The 17,731-nt window shown below is 35.7% G+C and overlaps 1 protein-coding gene across 1 annotated transcript in view; it reads right to left on the bottom strand.

Annotated features, from left to right (window-relative positions):
• Positions 1 to 17,731, bottom strand: part of GLCCI1 (glucocorticoid induced 1) — a 108,766-nt gene that overhangs the window by 68,343 nt on the left and 22,692 nt on the right. Inside the window, exon 3 of the mRNA XM_023242103.2 lies at positions 4,400 to 4,551. Within this exon, the coding sequence (XP_023097871.2) occupies positions 4,400 to 4,551 (152 nt within the window). The remainder of the gene's footprint in view (positions 1 to 4,399; positions 4,552 to 17,731) is intronic.

Below are 17,731 nucleotides of genomic sequence, written 5' to 3'. Positions count from 1 at the left end.
TGTGTATATTTGTGAAGAGAATGTGTATATTTGCTACCATAGTTGGGAACTCAGAAGAAACATGCTTTATTATTGCTCTATACTGTTTTTATTGTTTGAACCCTTTATGGAAAGTGTATGTACTACTTTCTCATTTAAAAACATGCTCACACTCAGAATTGTAAATCTGTCTGAGATGAAGCTTTAGATAACATGGTAAAAAATGAGAATATACTACTGATTACTGTAACTTTAACTGTAGGTTCAATTTTGGGAGTTGGTAATAAATTTTTGTTTAAAAAAGGGTTGTATCTGCAAGGCTGATATATTAAAGTAATATTAAATTCCACAAAAGGTTTTTAGTTTTTATTTCTATTAAGCTACACAGACTATTCTAATAAGCTGGCAATGATCCATTTCCTCATTAGCCTTAAATATGTGAAGTGGTCTCTTTCAGTCCTCAGTGTAAATATGTGATTCTGCAAATTTGGTCTGCTATTTCAATTTATAGAGGAAACTGAAGTTTGGACCACACAACGGTTAATTCAGTGGCCATGATTATTCTCCCAACATTTTAAAATACTCAACCTTAAAGTTTACTGAAAATAACTCCCTCATGAGCAATAAAAAAGCCAACATTTAGATTCTCTATGTAACATTTTGCTATATTTGCTTCATATATCTACCTATCCATCAACTGATATTATTTTTGATTCATTTCAAAGTAAGCTGCAGACAGCAGTACATTTCACTCCTGAACATCTGATTAGAGTTCAATATTTGTTTAGGCTCTATATTTTTAAAGTTCTATAGTAAAACACACAAATGTATATTTGTGTAAGTTCTGAAAAATGCATTCACTCATATAACCAAAACCTCTATCAAGATATACAAATCTTCCATCATCCCACAAGGTTCTCTCATACTGGGCCTTAATTTGAACACATGATGCATCTCCAAAGTCCACACTGATTTTCACAACACTATGCTACACTTTTGAAAAGGCCCAATGTGTAAGTATATTAAATATTGAGAATTTTATTCCTAACCCTCAATAATTAAGGTAGTTGAAATATGGAAATGTGAAAGAAAAAAATCCTAGAGACACCCTCCACCAAAACCAGACAGCCTAGATAGCAATATCTGTAGCAAGCGACTGTACCACCTTCTCTCCACTAACTTACCCTAAATAAACAAAATCTTCTATTTGCATTGCTCAGAGTTCAAGAGTTAATCCAGAAAGAATGGATGTGACAATAAAAAAATAAAAACAAAAAACATCTCACATGTTCATCTCTTGTACCTTCAATTAAACCAACAGAGGCTTGGGGGCAAGACCATTTCTTACGCTTCTAAAGTAAACACTGGGTTAAGTCTATATGCTTCAGGGGTTACTATGAGAAACAGTGGAGAACTGAAGAAAAAGCAAAAGCTTTGGAATCAGCCAAATCTGAGTTCAAATTTCTTTATTTTTATTAGCTATATAACCAAGTACAAATTACTTAACTTCCCCATGCCTCAGTATCTCATCTGTAAAGTGAGGCCTATGTTTTACCTTCCTTTCAATGTTGTTTCTCAAATAAATGACCTACATAGAGACCCAGTAAGACCTCTGTCCTGGACCTCGAGTTTTAGGAGGAACTACTCTGGCCCTCTTCTACCCACACCCCTCCCCAAAGGTGAAGAGATCATGGGTCCAAAAGGACATACACACCATGAGCCCACACCTCTACCACGGACTAAGCTCTGGGTAACCTAGACCCAGGAACTCCTTGCCTAAACAGAGCAGCCTGGCTTCTAAGTTGTGAAAGAACCTATTCCTTGGGTCTCACTTCCTGAAGGAGTACGAACAAAGCATGGATGTGAGAACTGGGGCATTTAAACATATGTGTGAAGCCCCCTCTCAGAGAATAGAATGGTGTGTAGGGTAGGAAGAGATACAAGTTTAGGCTCAGAAGACGGGGTGGGATCAGAGCATGCAGACACATCCTGGCATGTAGGTCTGAAGAATCCAGGATTTCTTAGTTCCAACTTGACGTTCAAGGTCCATGTGAAGGTTTATTTGCCAAAGTGGAAGGACAAAATATATCTTATATATCAGTTTGTTATACACATATGGTATGTGGGTCTTCATTTATATTTGCTCCAAAGCATGCAAATGTTGCAAATGGGCCTATCTGTATCCACTACTAATAACCTACCATGGGTATTGACATTCACTTTCATATATTGTCATGTATAGTTACATAACATTATCATGAGTTAGGTTTCACTAACCTTGTCACACAGATAAAGAAACAGACAAGCTTAAGAAGCATACCCAGAGCCCTCTTTTCTATCTCCATCTAGTTTTCTTCTTAATTCTGGAATACCGGAGTTTCCTCCTCTGTAACTTCAATACTAAACTCTCCAAGATAATGTGCCCCTAATCCTTAACTTTAGTCCTTATTCTCCATGACCTCTCTCTTTGGCACCTGATGGTGTTAACAATTCTTCCTTAGAACATCTTTCCCTTTGGCTCCTAAGGCTAGACTACTGCAATTCTTCTCTTAGCTTTTGCTCTTTACCTGGCTCCTCTGTTTCCGGATACCGTCTGCATAAAGCATATACTCAATAAAAAGTAGGATTTTTTAAAACCTAAAAAGAAAAGCTGCCATCTTTAAATACCATGCCAGTTATTCCACTAGGTGAAACACACAAGCACACTATTCCATTTTATTCTAACAGCACCATAAAACTGAAGCTCAGAATGATTGACAAATTAATCTATATTTGACGCCTGGCTCCAACACTTCCTACCTTTATGATCCTGAGTAAGTCCCTTAGCTTCTCAGAGTCTCTGCTTCCCCATCTGTGTCACCTTACATTGTTCTTGTGAGAACTAAACGAAACTCGGGATGTAAGAAATGCAGCACATGATCTACAGTCAGTAAATGTTAATCCCCTCCTCTTCTTGTTGCTTCCAGGTAAATATATTAGTGTGCATTTTTCTCTTTCCCTGTGTGCTTTTCCAAAGATGAAGTCCTTGGTCTCTTGATCTTCCTTCTTTATATACCATGTCTACACTTTATCACACTTGTGAACCCTACTCTTCCAAAAAGATGGTCTTGAATTATCTGTGTCCAATTCTAAGTGTCCAGACCCACATCTCTGAGTTCTGCTAGTTATTTCTACTTGAGAAGCCCATTGTCTACCACATCAAACTGATCCTTTTCCTCATAAAGCAAAGAATGGAAAGCAAAAGACTATGGATAGCATAAAATATTGCGAAGACAAAACTGATAAGATGGATAATAAAGAAGCTAATTTCATGGTTTCAAGCTTCTCTGAGAAAATTATAAGCACTGAGAAGATTCTCACAGATCATGTCCAAATTTCCTCCCTTTTTCTTCAGACATGAAACTCAAATACTTCCATTTCCCTAACCTAGAAAGCTTCAAATCTTCTCATTCCTTTGAATCCTCTAACATTTAAATGCTCCATTCATCAAACATCTAATTATATACTATCTTCTATTACTGATTTTCATGAATTTACATCTTATCTTCCTAACTATGCTGTAAGTTGTTTAAGGCCAGCGACCGTCTCTTAAACTTTTAATATTCTTCAAAATGCTGATTGACGACTATTATGAAGAAATGGTCAAGAACTCAGAAATCATAAAGTAAGATGTTTTCATATTTTTCCCTGACTTGGAAGGAAAAGCTTCTCAAATCAAAAGTTTGGGGAACCTTCCATAAGCAGAAAAAGTGTGACAAACAGTAAACGTTCTATTTAGATATCAAGGTTTCTAGTCTTCGGTTTTAAACAAACAAACAGGGACACCTGGGTGGCTCAGTTGGTCGAGCATCAGATTTCAGCTCAGGTCATGATTTCCTAATTTGTGGGTTCGAGGCCCGTGTCAGGCTCTGCGCTGACAGCTCACAGCTTGGAGCCTGCTTTGGATTCTGTGTCTCCCTCTCTCTCTTTTCCCCTCCCCTGCTCATGCTCCATCTCTCTCTCAAAAATAAGCAAACATTAAAAAAAAATTAAAATCCTATAACATGAATTTCCTTAGCCATGTGCCAGTACTTTATAAATTACTTCCAAAAATTGTGTAAACTTTCCTTCAAAAATTATTTATATTTTCTAATATACTTACTAGTTATGTTAATTTCTGTTAAGCAATTCTTAAAACTCTAAGTCTCAAAAACCATGTAATATAAACTGATGTGCTCTTTATTAAATTTTAAATAATTTTAAAACTTTTAAAACCGAAATGACAATAAACCATTAGTCTAAAGCTTATTAAAAGAAATGGCTTCCTTCTTTGGTTGAATATATTTCAAATTTGGAAAAATTTGATGAAATTACATTTTCTTTATTGTGATCAAAACAGAACTGCAGGGTAATAAAACTGATTTTGATTTGCTCATTTTACCTGAGTAGCTTTATCTTTCATGCATGAAGGGTAATGAACATGAGGATCCCGTGGCCACTGTCCTGTGAGATAAGGTCCTGTTATCGTATCCAAAGAAGAGGTTCGCCTTATTGTACTAGAGGTTCGAACTTGCTGAGCTTTTGGCCTGTCCACTATAAAAAGTGAAAAAAAATTAGATTAGTCACTGATAAATTATGTAAAATTTAAACTTCATAGTCTGTAGAATGTCACCCTGCCAAGTTTCCTTATGATACATATTTACCCTAACAGCTCTTTCATATATGACCTGATGAAGTTTGCAGACCCTCTCCAAAGGAAAATACATTCACATATTAAATCTTGCATATATTTCCAGGGCTGTCAGATGCTTGTTCACCCATTCAGAGACCTATTCTAAAATCTACCCATCATCTTCACTGCCATTACTTTAATTAAGACTCTATCATGTCTCCCCTGGACTGCCAGTTTCTTCACTCCTATCTCTGCATCTATCTCAATTGGGCTACATCCCAACACCACTAAAACAAACAAACAAACAAACACTTCCATGGTTAATTACCATCTTAAAGCCTGTATTTTTTACAATTTGGTTCCCATATACCTCAGTGCTTAATGTCTTGCTACTCCACTATAAATCCATGCTAACTACAAAGTGCCAAATGAACTAACTGCAGTTTCCCAAATGTACAACACTCCCTTCTCTGCCCCTATACATTCTACTACTTCCTGAGCAGACAACCCTCTCCTTTTGTGTTCCCCTGACAAACTCTTATCTCCAAGAGCAGCTCAGGTGTCACACCAACTCTGTGAAACCTTCCCCAAGGCTTTTCTTTCTCCATCTCTACCCTTGGTTTCAGATATATGTGACCCCCTCTGCTTGCATGGAACTGTAAGTTTGTCTTTCTCCCCCACCAGGACTTAAGTTTAGTCTCTACAGACTGAAAAGGAATCAATGCTCAATACTACTTAAATCAACTTATTCATAGCTACACAAAAATAACATGTATAAAGAACCTCATATTGTAATTCAATTTCCTCATTTATGTATGAAGAATCTGGCCCAGAGGGATAAAACAGAATTGTCCAATGAAAGAGAACTGCCAACAGGAGCCAGAGGTAAAAAGGAAGCAAGATCTCCAGACATTCTACACAGTTTAGTCAATCTACTCTAACAACCTACTTCCTTCCATTTGGGTACTGTAAGTACTGCTTTTCAAAATTAAAATGATCATAATGAACTCTACAGTTTCTTAACAAAGAAATTATAGTCTTTCCATATACACATCCCCAATAATTTACCACCGACGTGCTTTCTATAATAAAATCCATCCAATTACAAGCTCCAAAGCTCAGAGTCTCATCCAGGGTTACAGCTCACATGGAACTAAAATGCCTTGCACATTAACAACAATTAAGGAACATTTGTTTTGAATACTGTCCTTCCACTATCTTCCTGAAGCCAGACTATACAGGGTTTTTTTGTTGCTTTGTTTTTTTTATCAGAAAACAAAACACTGTATACTTTGGTGTTATCATATTATTTACATATCTTAAAACTGCAGTTTTGATTTTTTTCTTTAACCCGAGAGTGTTACAAAAGATAAGAAAATTACCAAATTTCCTCCTCATCTTTATTACTTAGCTCTAATTTCATTTCACCATGGGCAGAGAATCTAGGATACCTACTATTTCTATCTACTCTTTGGAATTATCTGAAATTTTCTTTGTGACCAAAAACATGGCCAATTTTTATAAATATCTCATGAGTCATGAAGAAGATATATTTTCTGTTTTCAGAATATAGATCTTTATTAGTCTTGTACCTCAATTGAAATAAAAATACAGAATATAGGAATAATATAATTATCATCTGGATCTGTCACAAATTTAAAGAACTCTAAGATTTCTAAACTTCTTTTGAGATCTAATAATTCTCTTTATTGCCATTTTTTATCATTTACATTTTAGTTCTGTGTAACCTGACACATACAGATCCATGATATCAGTACTATGGCTTACATACTTCACCATTATGATCTGTTCCATATATCACGTTTTAAACTCTGTCAAATTAAACATTAACATTGTGACCCCTTTTGCTCTCTATTACAATTTGCCTGATATCCCTACTCTTGAATTTTCAATTTCTTTCAATCATTCTGTCTACGCATGTGTCCTATACTCAGTATATAACTAAGCTTTTTGGGAAAAAAAGCTTTGCAGTAAGCCTTCTTGTAGAAGATAATTTTATCCCATTTACATTATTGCTATAGTAAATTTAACTTGTCATGTAACTTTCTTCTTCCTATTTGTAATGCTTTCTTGCTACTTGTCCTGTTTCACTGTTTTGTTTTTTTTTTCTTCTCTCTTACCTCCTCCCCCATCACAACTAATACCTATGTAGACTGTTTTTGGTACTAGTAGAAGTTATTTATATTAATTCCTTTAAGTATTTTTTTTCTGGCTATAAAAGCAATACCCACAAATTTTAACAACTTTGGGAAAAGGAGAAAATATGTCTCTCATAATCTAATTTATAACAATTTGTTTAAAAATTTTAAAAGTTACTTTATATTCCCTCCACCAGGAAGACACAAGAGACAAAAAAGATTGTCTTAAAAAAGAACCAACATTTATAGCAGTCCACCACTAAATACAAAAAGTCCTGCATAAAGGTTAGCTGTAGCCAGAAAATGAAGAACCACTACATGTGGAAAACTTATGCCTAAACTTACACTGCTCCGAACTATTAAAATGTCATACATACGCTACTTACAACTATTAAAACTCCTCCTAACTTGGAAAATAAACCATAGGGACCATTTTTATATTTTATAATGAAGAAGCAATATAAATGAGCTTCTTGATCTATATATTTCAATCTATATCAAATAACTCTTGCTATATATTTTATCACTGGACCTTTGCCTATCACTCTCAAAAGATCACATGTTCTCCACGTAATGTCCATTCTCTAGGATTAGTGACTTTGTCAGAACTGTGGTCTTCAAGCTACTTTGACTAAATACTCTTATAGGTAAGCATGGAACAACATCTGTAGTTATTCATTTATAAATGAGATATGTACTGTATTACTAATACGTTAAGCATTATAAAACTGATAAAACAAACACATGATATGGAAGAAAAATAAAAATACACATGTGGAAAAAAACAGAAGTTATGATGTTTTCCTGTATCTCAAAAGACGGCCTTATTACTTTAATGGACCTGAAACTGGGTGCTAGTCTCAATGTACAGATTGGCCACTTAGCTCTAATTTTACAAGATTATCCTACTGCTTAATGATGTTCAGAATGTATAGACAAGTACCAGACATTACCACCACCAAAACAAACAAAAAGATCTGCCTTAAAAAGAGAAAACAAGTTAGGACAACGCAGTGTCTATATCTTGTTACAAAATTCATTCTACCAATCATCATTTAAAAAAAAACTAAAGTATATGAGGCATATATTCTTGATAGGTCCTATTTCAAACATATTCTTTATTTTTTTATGTTTGTTTATTTATGGGGGGGGGGGCGTGGAGGGAAAGAGAGAGAGGAAGACAGAGGATCCCAAGTAGGCTCTGTGCTGTCAGCACAGAGATCTCACAAACCGTGAGATCATGACCTGAGCCAAAATCAAGAGTTGGGTGCTCAAATGACTGAGCCACCCAGGTACTCCTGAACACTCTTTAAAATAAAGATTCTCACTAGTGCTCACAACCAGGAAAATTTAAAAGATAGGGAGTTAATTTCCAAATTATTTCAAGTGTAAAAATCAGATTAGGTTTGAAAATTGGCAAGGACAGTACTCTTCCAGGATATGATTAGCCATAATAACTGAATCTATCAAATATCACTAAAGACCTAGACTTAACAAAAGGTTTGTCAAAAACAATGTAATTCTATTTCTTTTTTTTAAATTTTTTTTTAACGTTTATTTATTTTTGAGACAGAGAGAGACAGAGCATGAACGGGGGAGGGTCAGAGAGAGAGGGAGACACAGAATCTGAAACAGGCTCCAGGCTCTGAGCTGTCAGCATAGAGCCTGACGCGGGGCTCGAACTCACGGACCGTGAGATCATGACCTGAGCCGAAGTTGGCTGCTCAACCGACTGAGCCACCCAGGCGCCCCAATGTAATTCTATTTCAACAAGATGACTTGTTACCATTATCCAAATTATCATGGCAATTAGTTTATTTTATATATATATATATATATATATACATATATATATATACGTATATATATATATACGTGTATATATATATACGTATATATATATGTGTGTGTGTGTGTATATATATATATATATATATATAAATTTTCAAATTTATCTGAGAGAGGACAGAGAGAGAGAAAGCTCACACAAGCACACAGAGAGGGAGGGAGAGGGAAGGAGAGGGAGGGAGAGGGAGGGAGAGGGAGGGAGAGGGAGGGAGAGGGAGGGAGAGGGAGGGAGAGGGAGGGAGAGGGAGGGAGAGGGAGGGAGTGGGAGAGAGAGAATCCCAAGCAGGTTCTGCACAGTCAGCCCAGAGCCCAACATGGGGCTCGATCCCACAAACCATGAGATGATGACCTGAGCCAAAATCAAGAGCTGGATGCTTAACTGACTGAGCCACCCAAGTGCCCTGGAAATGAATTAGTTTTTAACTGCCTCAACATCTAAGCCTCGATGCTCACCAGTTTTTATTTATGGTGTTATCTCCTATCAACTCAGGTTTTACAATCCAGTGAAATATGGAAAATCAACACTGGCTTTGCATTACTTACATATTCAATACAATAAATTGTCTATGTCATGGTTACAGCTGTGATTAGAATATGTAGTTTTGAATTGAGTGATCACAATTATTTCTCTAATTATTACAAAATTACCTCAATTCAAGTAGATCAAGAGGACACCCTATGAGCTAGAAACATACATTAGTAGAGTCAGTCTTTGAATTAATTTACAAGAGTTTAACTTAATAGAATTGCTAAAATAAATATTCAATTATATTTATGTAAGGTATGAAAGAAAATCAATTAAATAAATACTTAGTATCATTACTTAAGGAAAACAGTCATCAGGAGAACAGTACCTTCATAAGTGGTGAAACCAGGTAATCATTATTACTAAATAAAACTTGCTAAATGTCTGCCATATGGAAAGCACTGTTACATGTACCAAGGGAAATTGAAAAACAAGTTTCAGATTCTCTTCAAGGAGTTTATATCCTGGTTAGGGGTAGACATGATACATAGAATTAAACTATAATATAAAGCAGTATATGTATGGCAAAAGCACACCAAAGGAGAGGAAGGGAAAGAAAGCAAAAAAAAAAAAAAAATTAGGCAGCAGATATCAAGAATGCTGCTCTCCAACTACACAAAAGGAGGAGTAAGAGTCTTTGCCATGCTACTTCACCAGTCCTGCTGCTAATACCCTTACTTAAATAGTTGAGGGTAAAACACAACTAACTTCAGCAAAAAAATACGATGGTTAGAAAAAAAAAAATTACACCTATTTCCAGTACTATCATTCTATTAGAATCAGAAAATGACTGTTGACAGCAACAGTCTATAACAAGTCGTCCTCATTACATTCATCTAAAAGTTGTTCTTTCCTGCCCCTCTTCACCTCCTTGAACAGGAAGCCACATGGCAACAGCAGTTGGTAGGCCTGGGTCTCCTGAGTACCTACTGAGAACTATACAAAATACTTCTTGCTCTCTAACAACCAACTGGAAATTCAACTTTAGAGTAATAATAATAAAATAGGCTTATATGCATGAAGCTACGTATTAGATAACCCTGAATTTGAATAGCAAACTAGCACTGTTCAAAATAGTTAAAACATGCCTGATATCTAACTGCCAGAGCAATGTAGTATGATGTTAAATTAATTAATTTGTTCCCAACAATGTTTATTTCAGTGGCAGTGAAAAATAAAGTTAAATACAACTTCTGCAAGCTAAAAAAGAAAAAAAAAGTTACTGAATATTGGAAACTTAGCTCCAGAATAATATGAAACAAGCCACCAACCACATCTTCCAAACTAACCTTACCAGGTGACAAAGATGATACAGTATTTTTGAGTGCCATAATGTAGCCATACAGAATGCAAACCAACACAAATAAAAAAGTGCTCATATTTTTTCTTGGACCATTAACACACTCCAACCTATTTCATACTATGTTCACCCTACTACAAAAGCAAGTAAAAATTGTCAGTTCTCTGTGTTTAGCTCTCAATTAATGATTATTAGCCAAAGCTTTCCATCTACACTTCGTGATTACATGAAGCACATCCAAACTTAAAGAAAGCATTTAACAATTTATTTAAAACTTCTTGAAAAAGAGCTATTACTCCTTCAACTATTGTGTAATGCCTAAAATTCCATGAAACTTAGCCATTATAACGCCACCAGAATGAACTGCTTCTTTATTCAAAATCCATCACTGATTACCATTGTAAAGCATCTTCCAGCCATTCAATTGAGCAAAATGCTTAAGACAACTAAGTACTAATACCACTTTTCCAGTTCTTTCTATCACAGAACTCGTAACTAGTTTTCAAAATGTCACATTACAATGTGAGCCAATGGTACCAAAACAAACATATATAATATTTTGTCTTGAATTTAAGCTCCTGAAGTATGTAAAAACATTTTATCCTACCACAGTTGTAGTAAAAATAATCATGTTTATCATTTAACTTTGCTAACATTAGAAATGAAAACAGCCATTAAGTCCCACAATGTGTTGGTGTGTGTCTGTATGCCTTAAATTACCTAGTACTGATTAGAACAATGTTAAAGAATGCTTTCAAAAAAAAAAAAAAAATTGAGAATGTTTTTTTGCCACTACAGTGTTAACACCTGGGCATGTCTGAGAAGTAAAAGAAACAGCTTTCTAGTATTTCACTTAGAAATGAGATCTTAGGCAATCCTAGAACAGAAAGACACAAGGCTCTCAGGCAATTCAATGGTGGACTAAGCAATGGAACTCAAGGATGGGATCCTGTGTGGCTTTCTTACAAGGATCACCAGGCAGCTTGTTAAAAATGCAAGTTACCAGGCCAGACTCCAAGAGATTCAAATTAAGAAATTATACAGGGGAACCAGGTATCAACACATTTTTAAGCCAAACCAGACTGGTTCAGATGCTTCATAAGGTTTGGAAAACACTGAGGTCCTAAAGCAGTGTTTCTCAAAGTCTAAGACTTTTGTTAAATATGCTCACTTGTGTGCCTGTTTTCTTATCAACCATGTGAGACTCTTTGGTAGAGGAGAGGGATCAAGAAATCTGAATTTTTAGTAAACATCCCAGGTGACTCTTAATGCTATTAAAAGCTTAAGAACCTGTGTCTGAAGGACTGGGACCAGATCCTTTGGAACTGTAGATACTCAAAAATAAAAACCTGCTATGACAATAATTTACTCTCATTTAAAGGCACTGAAAGTTTGACTACATATACCTAAGGAAATATCCTGCTGCAAAGTCAACCAACTCTTTGAAATCTGCTCCTAGCAGCTAAACTTCTAGAATTTAATAAATTTAATACTCATCATCTCCTTTAAAAGGTTACTTTCTAATTTGAGGCCAGCCATGACATAGGAAACTTCACACTTTAATACAGAAAACTCTAGGCAGAATGCTTAGGCACACAAGAAAGATGAGATAACAAAGTTCAATATAGCTTCCTTTGGACAGAGATCTTCCTGTCCAAACAGGGTATTGTGCATGCAAATAAAAGTGAAGTACAAAAAAATTTACTTCCTCAAACACATGAGGAAGTCTGAAAAAAATAGATTAAGTAGGTTCCCTTATAAAATGAAAGTGCCAGAGCAAAATTAAATCAAATATATAGGTAAAGTGAAATTTAAATTTTAATAATTAATTTGACTACAGCATTTAAGCCTGAGTTTATTAAACAACCTTTATCTTTACAGAAAATCAATGAGCTTTTCATGACGTCTAACTTAATTCATTCATATTATAATTTCAATCTTCATCATTGAAAATCAAAACAAGTTCACTAAGCCAAGATTGAAGACATTAAATTACCTTTCTTCAACTTCAACTTGAAATGATACAATTCCTAATCTAGTGGAGGTCAAGAACCACTATAAATAAATACAGGTTGGAAATATTCACCCTACTGGCTCACTCAGGTTAAAAATAATTTTGCTAAAGGCCTATTTGTTATCAGGGATTTACTTCAGTATTTCTGTAGTGAGAGCTCTTCCTCGAGAGCCGTAGTTTTAAATTATTATCACTGACAAAGATTTTCTCCTTGGCCAAACTTTAGTCAGGCTCCTCTGAACTCTTCTCAACTAGGCCCTAACTTTTGGGCTTCCATGTTTGTCTCTGCACTGTCCAATTTTAGCAAGAATCCCTACCCTCAATATTTGATCACTCTTGATATCTGATCAAGTTCCTCATCCTCCACCACCCCCATGTGATATCTGATCACCCTAGACTGCCTTCGACAATAACCCTGTGATGTCTGTTTAGCCAGAATCCTCCCTTATCCCAGTGTTTCCTTCTTAGTAATTTTCCATCCACTAACACTCACCCTGCTCCTTGGCTAGAAATCCCCACTATTCTTTGCTGTATTCAGAGTTTGAGCCCAATCTCTCTTCCTCACTCCAAAACTCCATTGCAGTGGTCCCTACACATATTACGACAGTCTCCCTGAATAAAGTTTGTCTTACCTTTCTTTAACAAGTCTCATAATTTTTTCTTTAACATCACCAGCAACATTAAGAGTCTCCTTACATGACAAGTATAAAGAATGATTTCCAAAATAAGTTGCCAAAGTTTTTTTGCAAGTGTATGAACAAGAATTAACAAATGTAAAGGGAGACTGGTATACTTTTCTAGCCAATCTAAAGTACGTTAATATTGGTCACCTAGTAGAATTATTACTAGATTCGGTTTTCCAAAGTCAACATAGTCCAGGCACTTTACTAATGGCCTTTATAGGTCTTTCTTCCTTGACATCTAAGAACACAAAAACACATAGGCCATATAAAACAAAATCATCAAAATAAAATGAATTTCAGATAAGAGACAGGAAGGACACTAGATCTGAACATGCTAGCTGAAATCAAACTAAAGGGCAAAAATTGAAGCCCTCTTAGTGTGAGTAGATTCTGAAACACTAATCAAGCATACCTGGAATCCTGCCACAGAGGCAATCTAGAAAACATGCAGAAATGACCATATGGCAGCCCTGCAGAAATCTGGAAAGGAACCAATCAAGAAGTTGACAAGAGAAACAAACATGCTTCTAACCAAACTAAGCCTGACACAGCCTGTAACCTGAGATTTGTCAAGAAAACAATTTAAAAAAATGTAGTCATGCAGCCATTTAGGAATGATCTTATGGGTTACAGCTCACTCAAATTTGTGTGAAATGGCACCTAAGATAAGGAAAGCCTTCAAGCTTGTTTTCAAAGAAAGCCCAAGAGAAGATCTTTTTGTATCTTTTGTTTTAAAGAAAATTTCACTAAGATAGCCATAAAGCCCGGTGACATGCAGTGGAAGAACACGCAACAAAGTAAGATGGGGCTCTTGACATTTGGAATACATCTACAAAGAAATTACATATGTGGTAGAGAAGATGCTAAAAAAATTTTTATGCATTTTTTTTTCTGGTAGCAAAATAATAGTCCTTTAAAGAACCTTGGTGAAGTCATAATTAGTAGAAGGTTCATAAGCTTTATGAACTTCCAATGAATTCAATTCACAGAGATTCCAAACATCTAAATCCATTATGACTAATGGGCTGAGACATTAAAGAAATAATCACCAAGTATTAGCAACTATAAAAGAACCAAAATAAGATGGTCAAAGATGAAAGTAATACTGTAATTGAAAAGAAAGCAAGTATTCTCTAATCAGGAGACAGAATATTCCACAATATTTTGTTTTAAAGAGCTAACTTCCAGTTAAAGCATTGGTAGAACTTGGAAAATTTTTAACCAAATGAGGTAGATTCACTATTATATCCCAATTTAAAAAGAAAAACAAACAAGTGCCCTCTTTAATACCTATCACCCGCTTAACCCACCCTTTCACCCACACCCCCTCCAGAAACCCTTAGTTTTGTTCTCTGTAGTTAAGGGTCTGTTTCCTGGTTTGTCCATCTGTCTATATGTCTCTGTCTCTGTCTCTCTGTCTCTCCCCCCGCCCCCTTTTTTTTTTTTTGGATGAGCACTGAGTGTTGTAAGTGATGAATCAGTAAATTATACACCTGAAATTAATACGACATTGTTTACCTGGAATTTAAATAAAAACTTGGGGAAAAAAAGAGAAAAAGTAAAATAAATTTTATAATGTGGAAAAAAAAAAAAAGAAAAACAAAAAGGCTACAGAATGGGTCGTATCTTGACTACAGTGTGACAACCAGTTTTACTGATGAACTCACTGATTTTTAAAGTAGGAAACAACTTCACCTAAATTGTGATATATAGCATTTTTCCTCAAAATTTACCTTTTAATGAGGAAAAAATAGAAAAAAATTCACCCATCTAGAAAAGGATACTACTATTTTTTTCAGCTGTTTTTGTTTGGAATATATGTCCATACATATAGTAATTCTCTCTCCCGCTCCCCCCCCCCCTTTCACACACACACATGCCCTCTCTGTTACCCTCCAGAGTACAGTTTCACTTCATAATACTAACCTCTTATTTTTTATTTTAGCACTATGGCAGGTTTCTAATATATGTAGCATTTTGTGTCTATTAAGTAGAGCAATAAGTCAATATTCAAGACAGTTCTTCATATAAAAGTTTTGTCAAGGGGCACCTGGGTGGCTCAATCGGTTTAGTATCTGACTCTTGGTTTCAGCTCAGGTTAGATCTCACAGTTCTTGAGTTTGAGCCCTGCGTCTGGCTCCACACTCACAGTGTGGAGCCTGTTTGGGATTCTCTCTCTGTCCCACCCCCACTGGTGTTCTGTCTCTCAAAATAAAGAAACTTTAAAAAAAAAAAAAAAGAAATCTTTTATCAAAAACTGCAAAAGTAGGAAAAGATTTTACAACTCCCTGTGACAAGAGAGCAAAGAAACTAGTCAAACCAAAGACCTGAGGGAAAGCACCTGCAACATAACAATGTCACAAAACCGCCCCACAAAAACTTCAAATCTAAGTGAATAGGGACAAAGATTCAGAAATTAAGACCATCATGTTTTGAACATCTGTCTGAGAGGCAGCAGAAGGAAAGTATGCGGGCTTCTGACAATCCTGAGAACAAAAGAAAACCAATCACTATTGGGTAAATGGAAAGGACAAATCTGAGAACAGTAGCCAAAATTGGAAGGGGTTCTACGGGAGTGCAAGAGGACACCAAGTGAATAAAAACTGAAGTAGTGGAACTAAATGGCTAGTCTCAAACTTAACAAAACTGCTTCCAATACAGAGTTCAACAATGAAGAGAAATTACTGGGAGTCCAATAAAAACTGAACACAGCAGGGACAATACAAGCAAACAGAAAGTTCAGGTAAGTTGGGAAGGTAGTCAAGAAGAATGATAACAAAAGCAAGAGGTTTTAAGTCATTTTATAAAAACAAAAGAAGTGAGAATACTAGAGTTCTTAAGCTAGAAAAACTCTACCTGAATGATGTCCCCCTTCTAAAAACACAGTAGAATTCATTTCACCTAAAATGTGAGCAAGAGAAGAGCAAATAAATCCCACATAATTATTTTTTAAGTTATTTTTGAAAGAGACAGAGAGAGCATGAGTGGGGGAGGGGCAGAGAGAGAGAATCTCAAACAGGCTCCACACTGTCAGCACAGAGCCCGATGAGGGACTAGAACCCATGAAACTGTGAGATCACGACCTGAGCCGAAACACTCAGAGTCGGACACTTAACTGACTGAACCACTCAGGCACCCCAAACCCACACAATTACACTATGAGGGAAAATAGGGCACAAACAATAAATAATGACCTACGATAATGAAAGCAAGAGAGAAACACATGACCACGTAGGATGAAAATTGCAACCTAATAGCTCAAAACAAGCTAAAAGTCTTTTTTAAATGATAGAAGCAATGAAAAACCTCAGGATTAGAAAAATTCATAAGTGATGTGTTTGAGGGCAAGGAAGATATGAAAAGAAAAGTGACCAAACTCAGGTAAGACTTAGAAACATAAGAAAAACTTATTTCAGGAATGAAGACTAAATTACAAAAAATACAATGGGCAATGCCTTAACAGAAATTACATGAAACATAAAACACATTTTATAATTTTTAAAAAAAGGAAGAGATCAAAAGATATCAAGAGAAAATGATTAATATGTACCATAAGCAAGATGAGGTCCAACATATGTTTAACAGGAATCTTTGAAGGAGACCAAAACAACAAAACAAAAAATACTAAAAAACTCTAAAACGAAAGGTAACTTGAAACTATATATTTAAAGTACATACATATATCCAGAGAAAATTGTCCAGAACAGCCTACATCAAACACATTTTATTAAAGCTAAAGTGACCTTTAAAGGCACAGATAAAAACTATAGCTGAATTCTTGTTACATAAAGTATGGAGAACTCAAGGAGTATCATTCCCATGAGTTTCTCCTGAAGAATCTACCAGAGACTAAGCTTCATACAATGAACAGCTGGCAAAGGAATTAACATAAAAACTGCTAGGAGGTGCAAGGAATTCAGTTAGTAACTTTGAAAGGACAAAGGAGCAGCAGATTGCCCAATATTGCTAAGGCAAGTCTTGTATCACTACATGAAATAATGGCCAGAAAAAGATCTGAAATTCACATCGTCATTCTCTTAGCACATTTGAATCTTAGACTATAAATTTACAGAATAGCTGCAAACCAAATGTGAGTTATTAAATTCCCTCTAGAACCAGATAAATACATTTAAAAATTTTTGGTATTTCTCTAGTATTTTGATTGTGTTGACTCAGAAAAATTAATGCTAGCCTTAGAGAGTACACTTTCTTCCTACTTAACTTAGTAAAAAGATGAACTCCTGCCTAGTCCAGAGGAGAAAATAGCTGGAATGGAGCATCCATAGTCACCACATTAACAGAATTTCTGCCCACTGCCCCCCCCCCCCCCCCCCACCAGAGCTGGCAATCACAGAGGAAAGTTTCAAAGTGCATCTTATGGAAGCCTGCAGCAAGAACCAGGAAGGGATCAAAGGATAGGAGTTCCTTTTATGGGAAAAGGTGGAGTTTACCATGAGAAATGGCAGGGCAACGGACAGAGGGATTCGAAGAGAGTCATGTGGAGAAGAGGACTTTCTCCTTGCAAGGGGCTAAATCTAGAAGGGACACAAATAACCAGGCTCTTTGCATAC

This window comes from Felis catus, chromosome A2 (genome assembly GCF_018350175.1).
Source record: "Felis catus isolate Fca126 chromosome A2, F.catus_Fca126_mat1.0, whole genome shotgun sequence".
Classification (NCBI taxonomy): domain Eukaryota; kingdom Metazoa; phylum Chordata; class Mammalia; order Carnivora; family Felidae; genus Felis; species Felis catus.
Note: the sequence above shows the minus strand (reverse complement) of the source record. Positions and strands in the feature narration are given on the sequence as shown.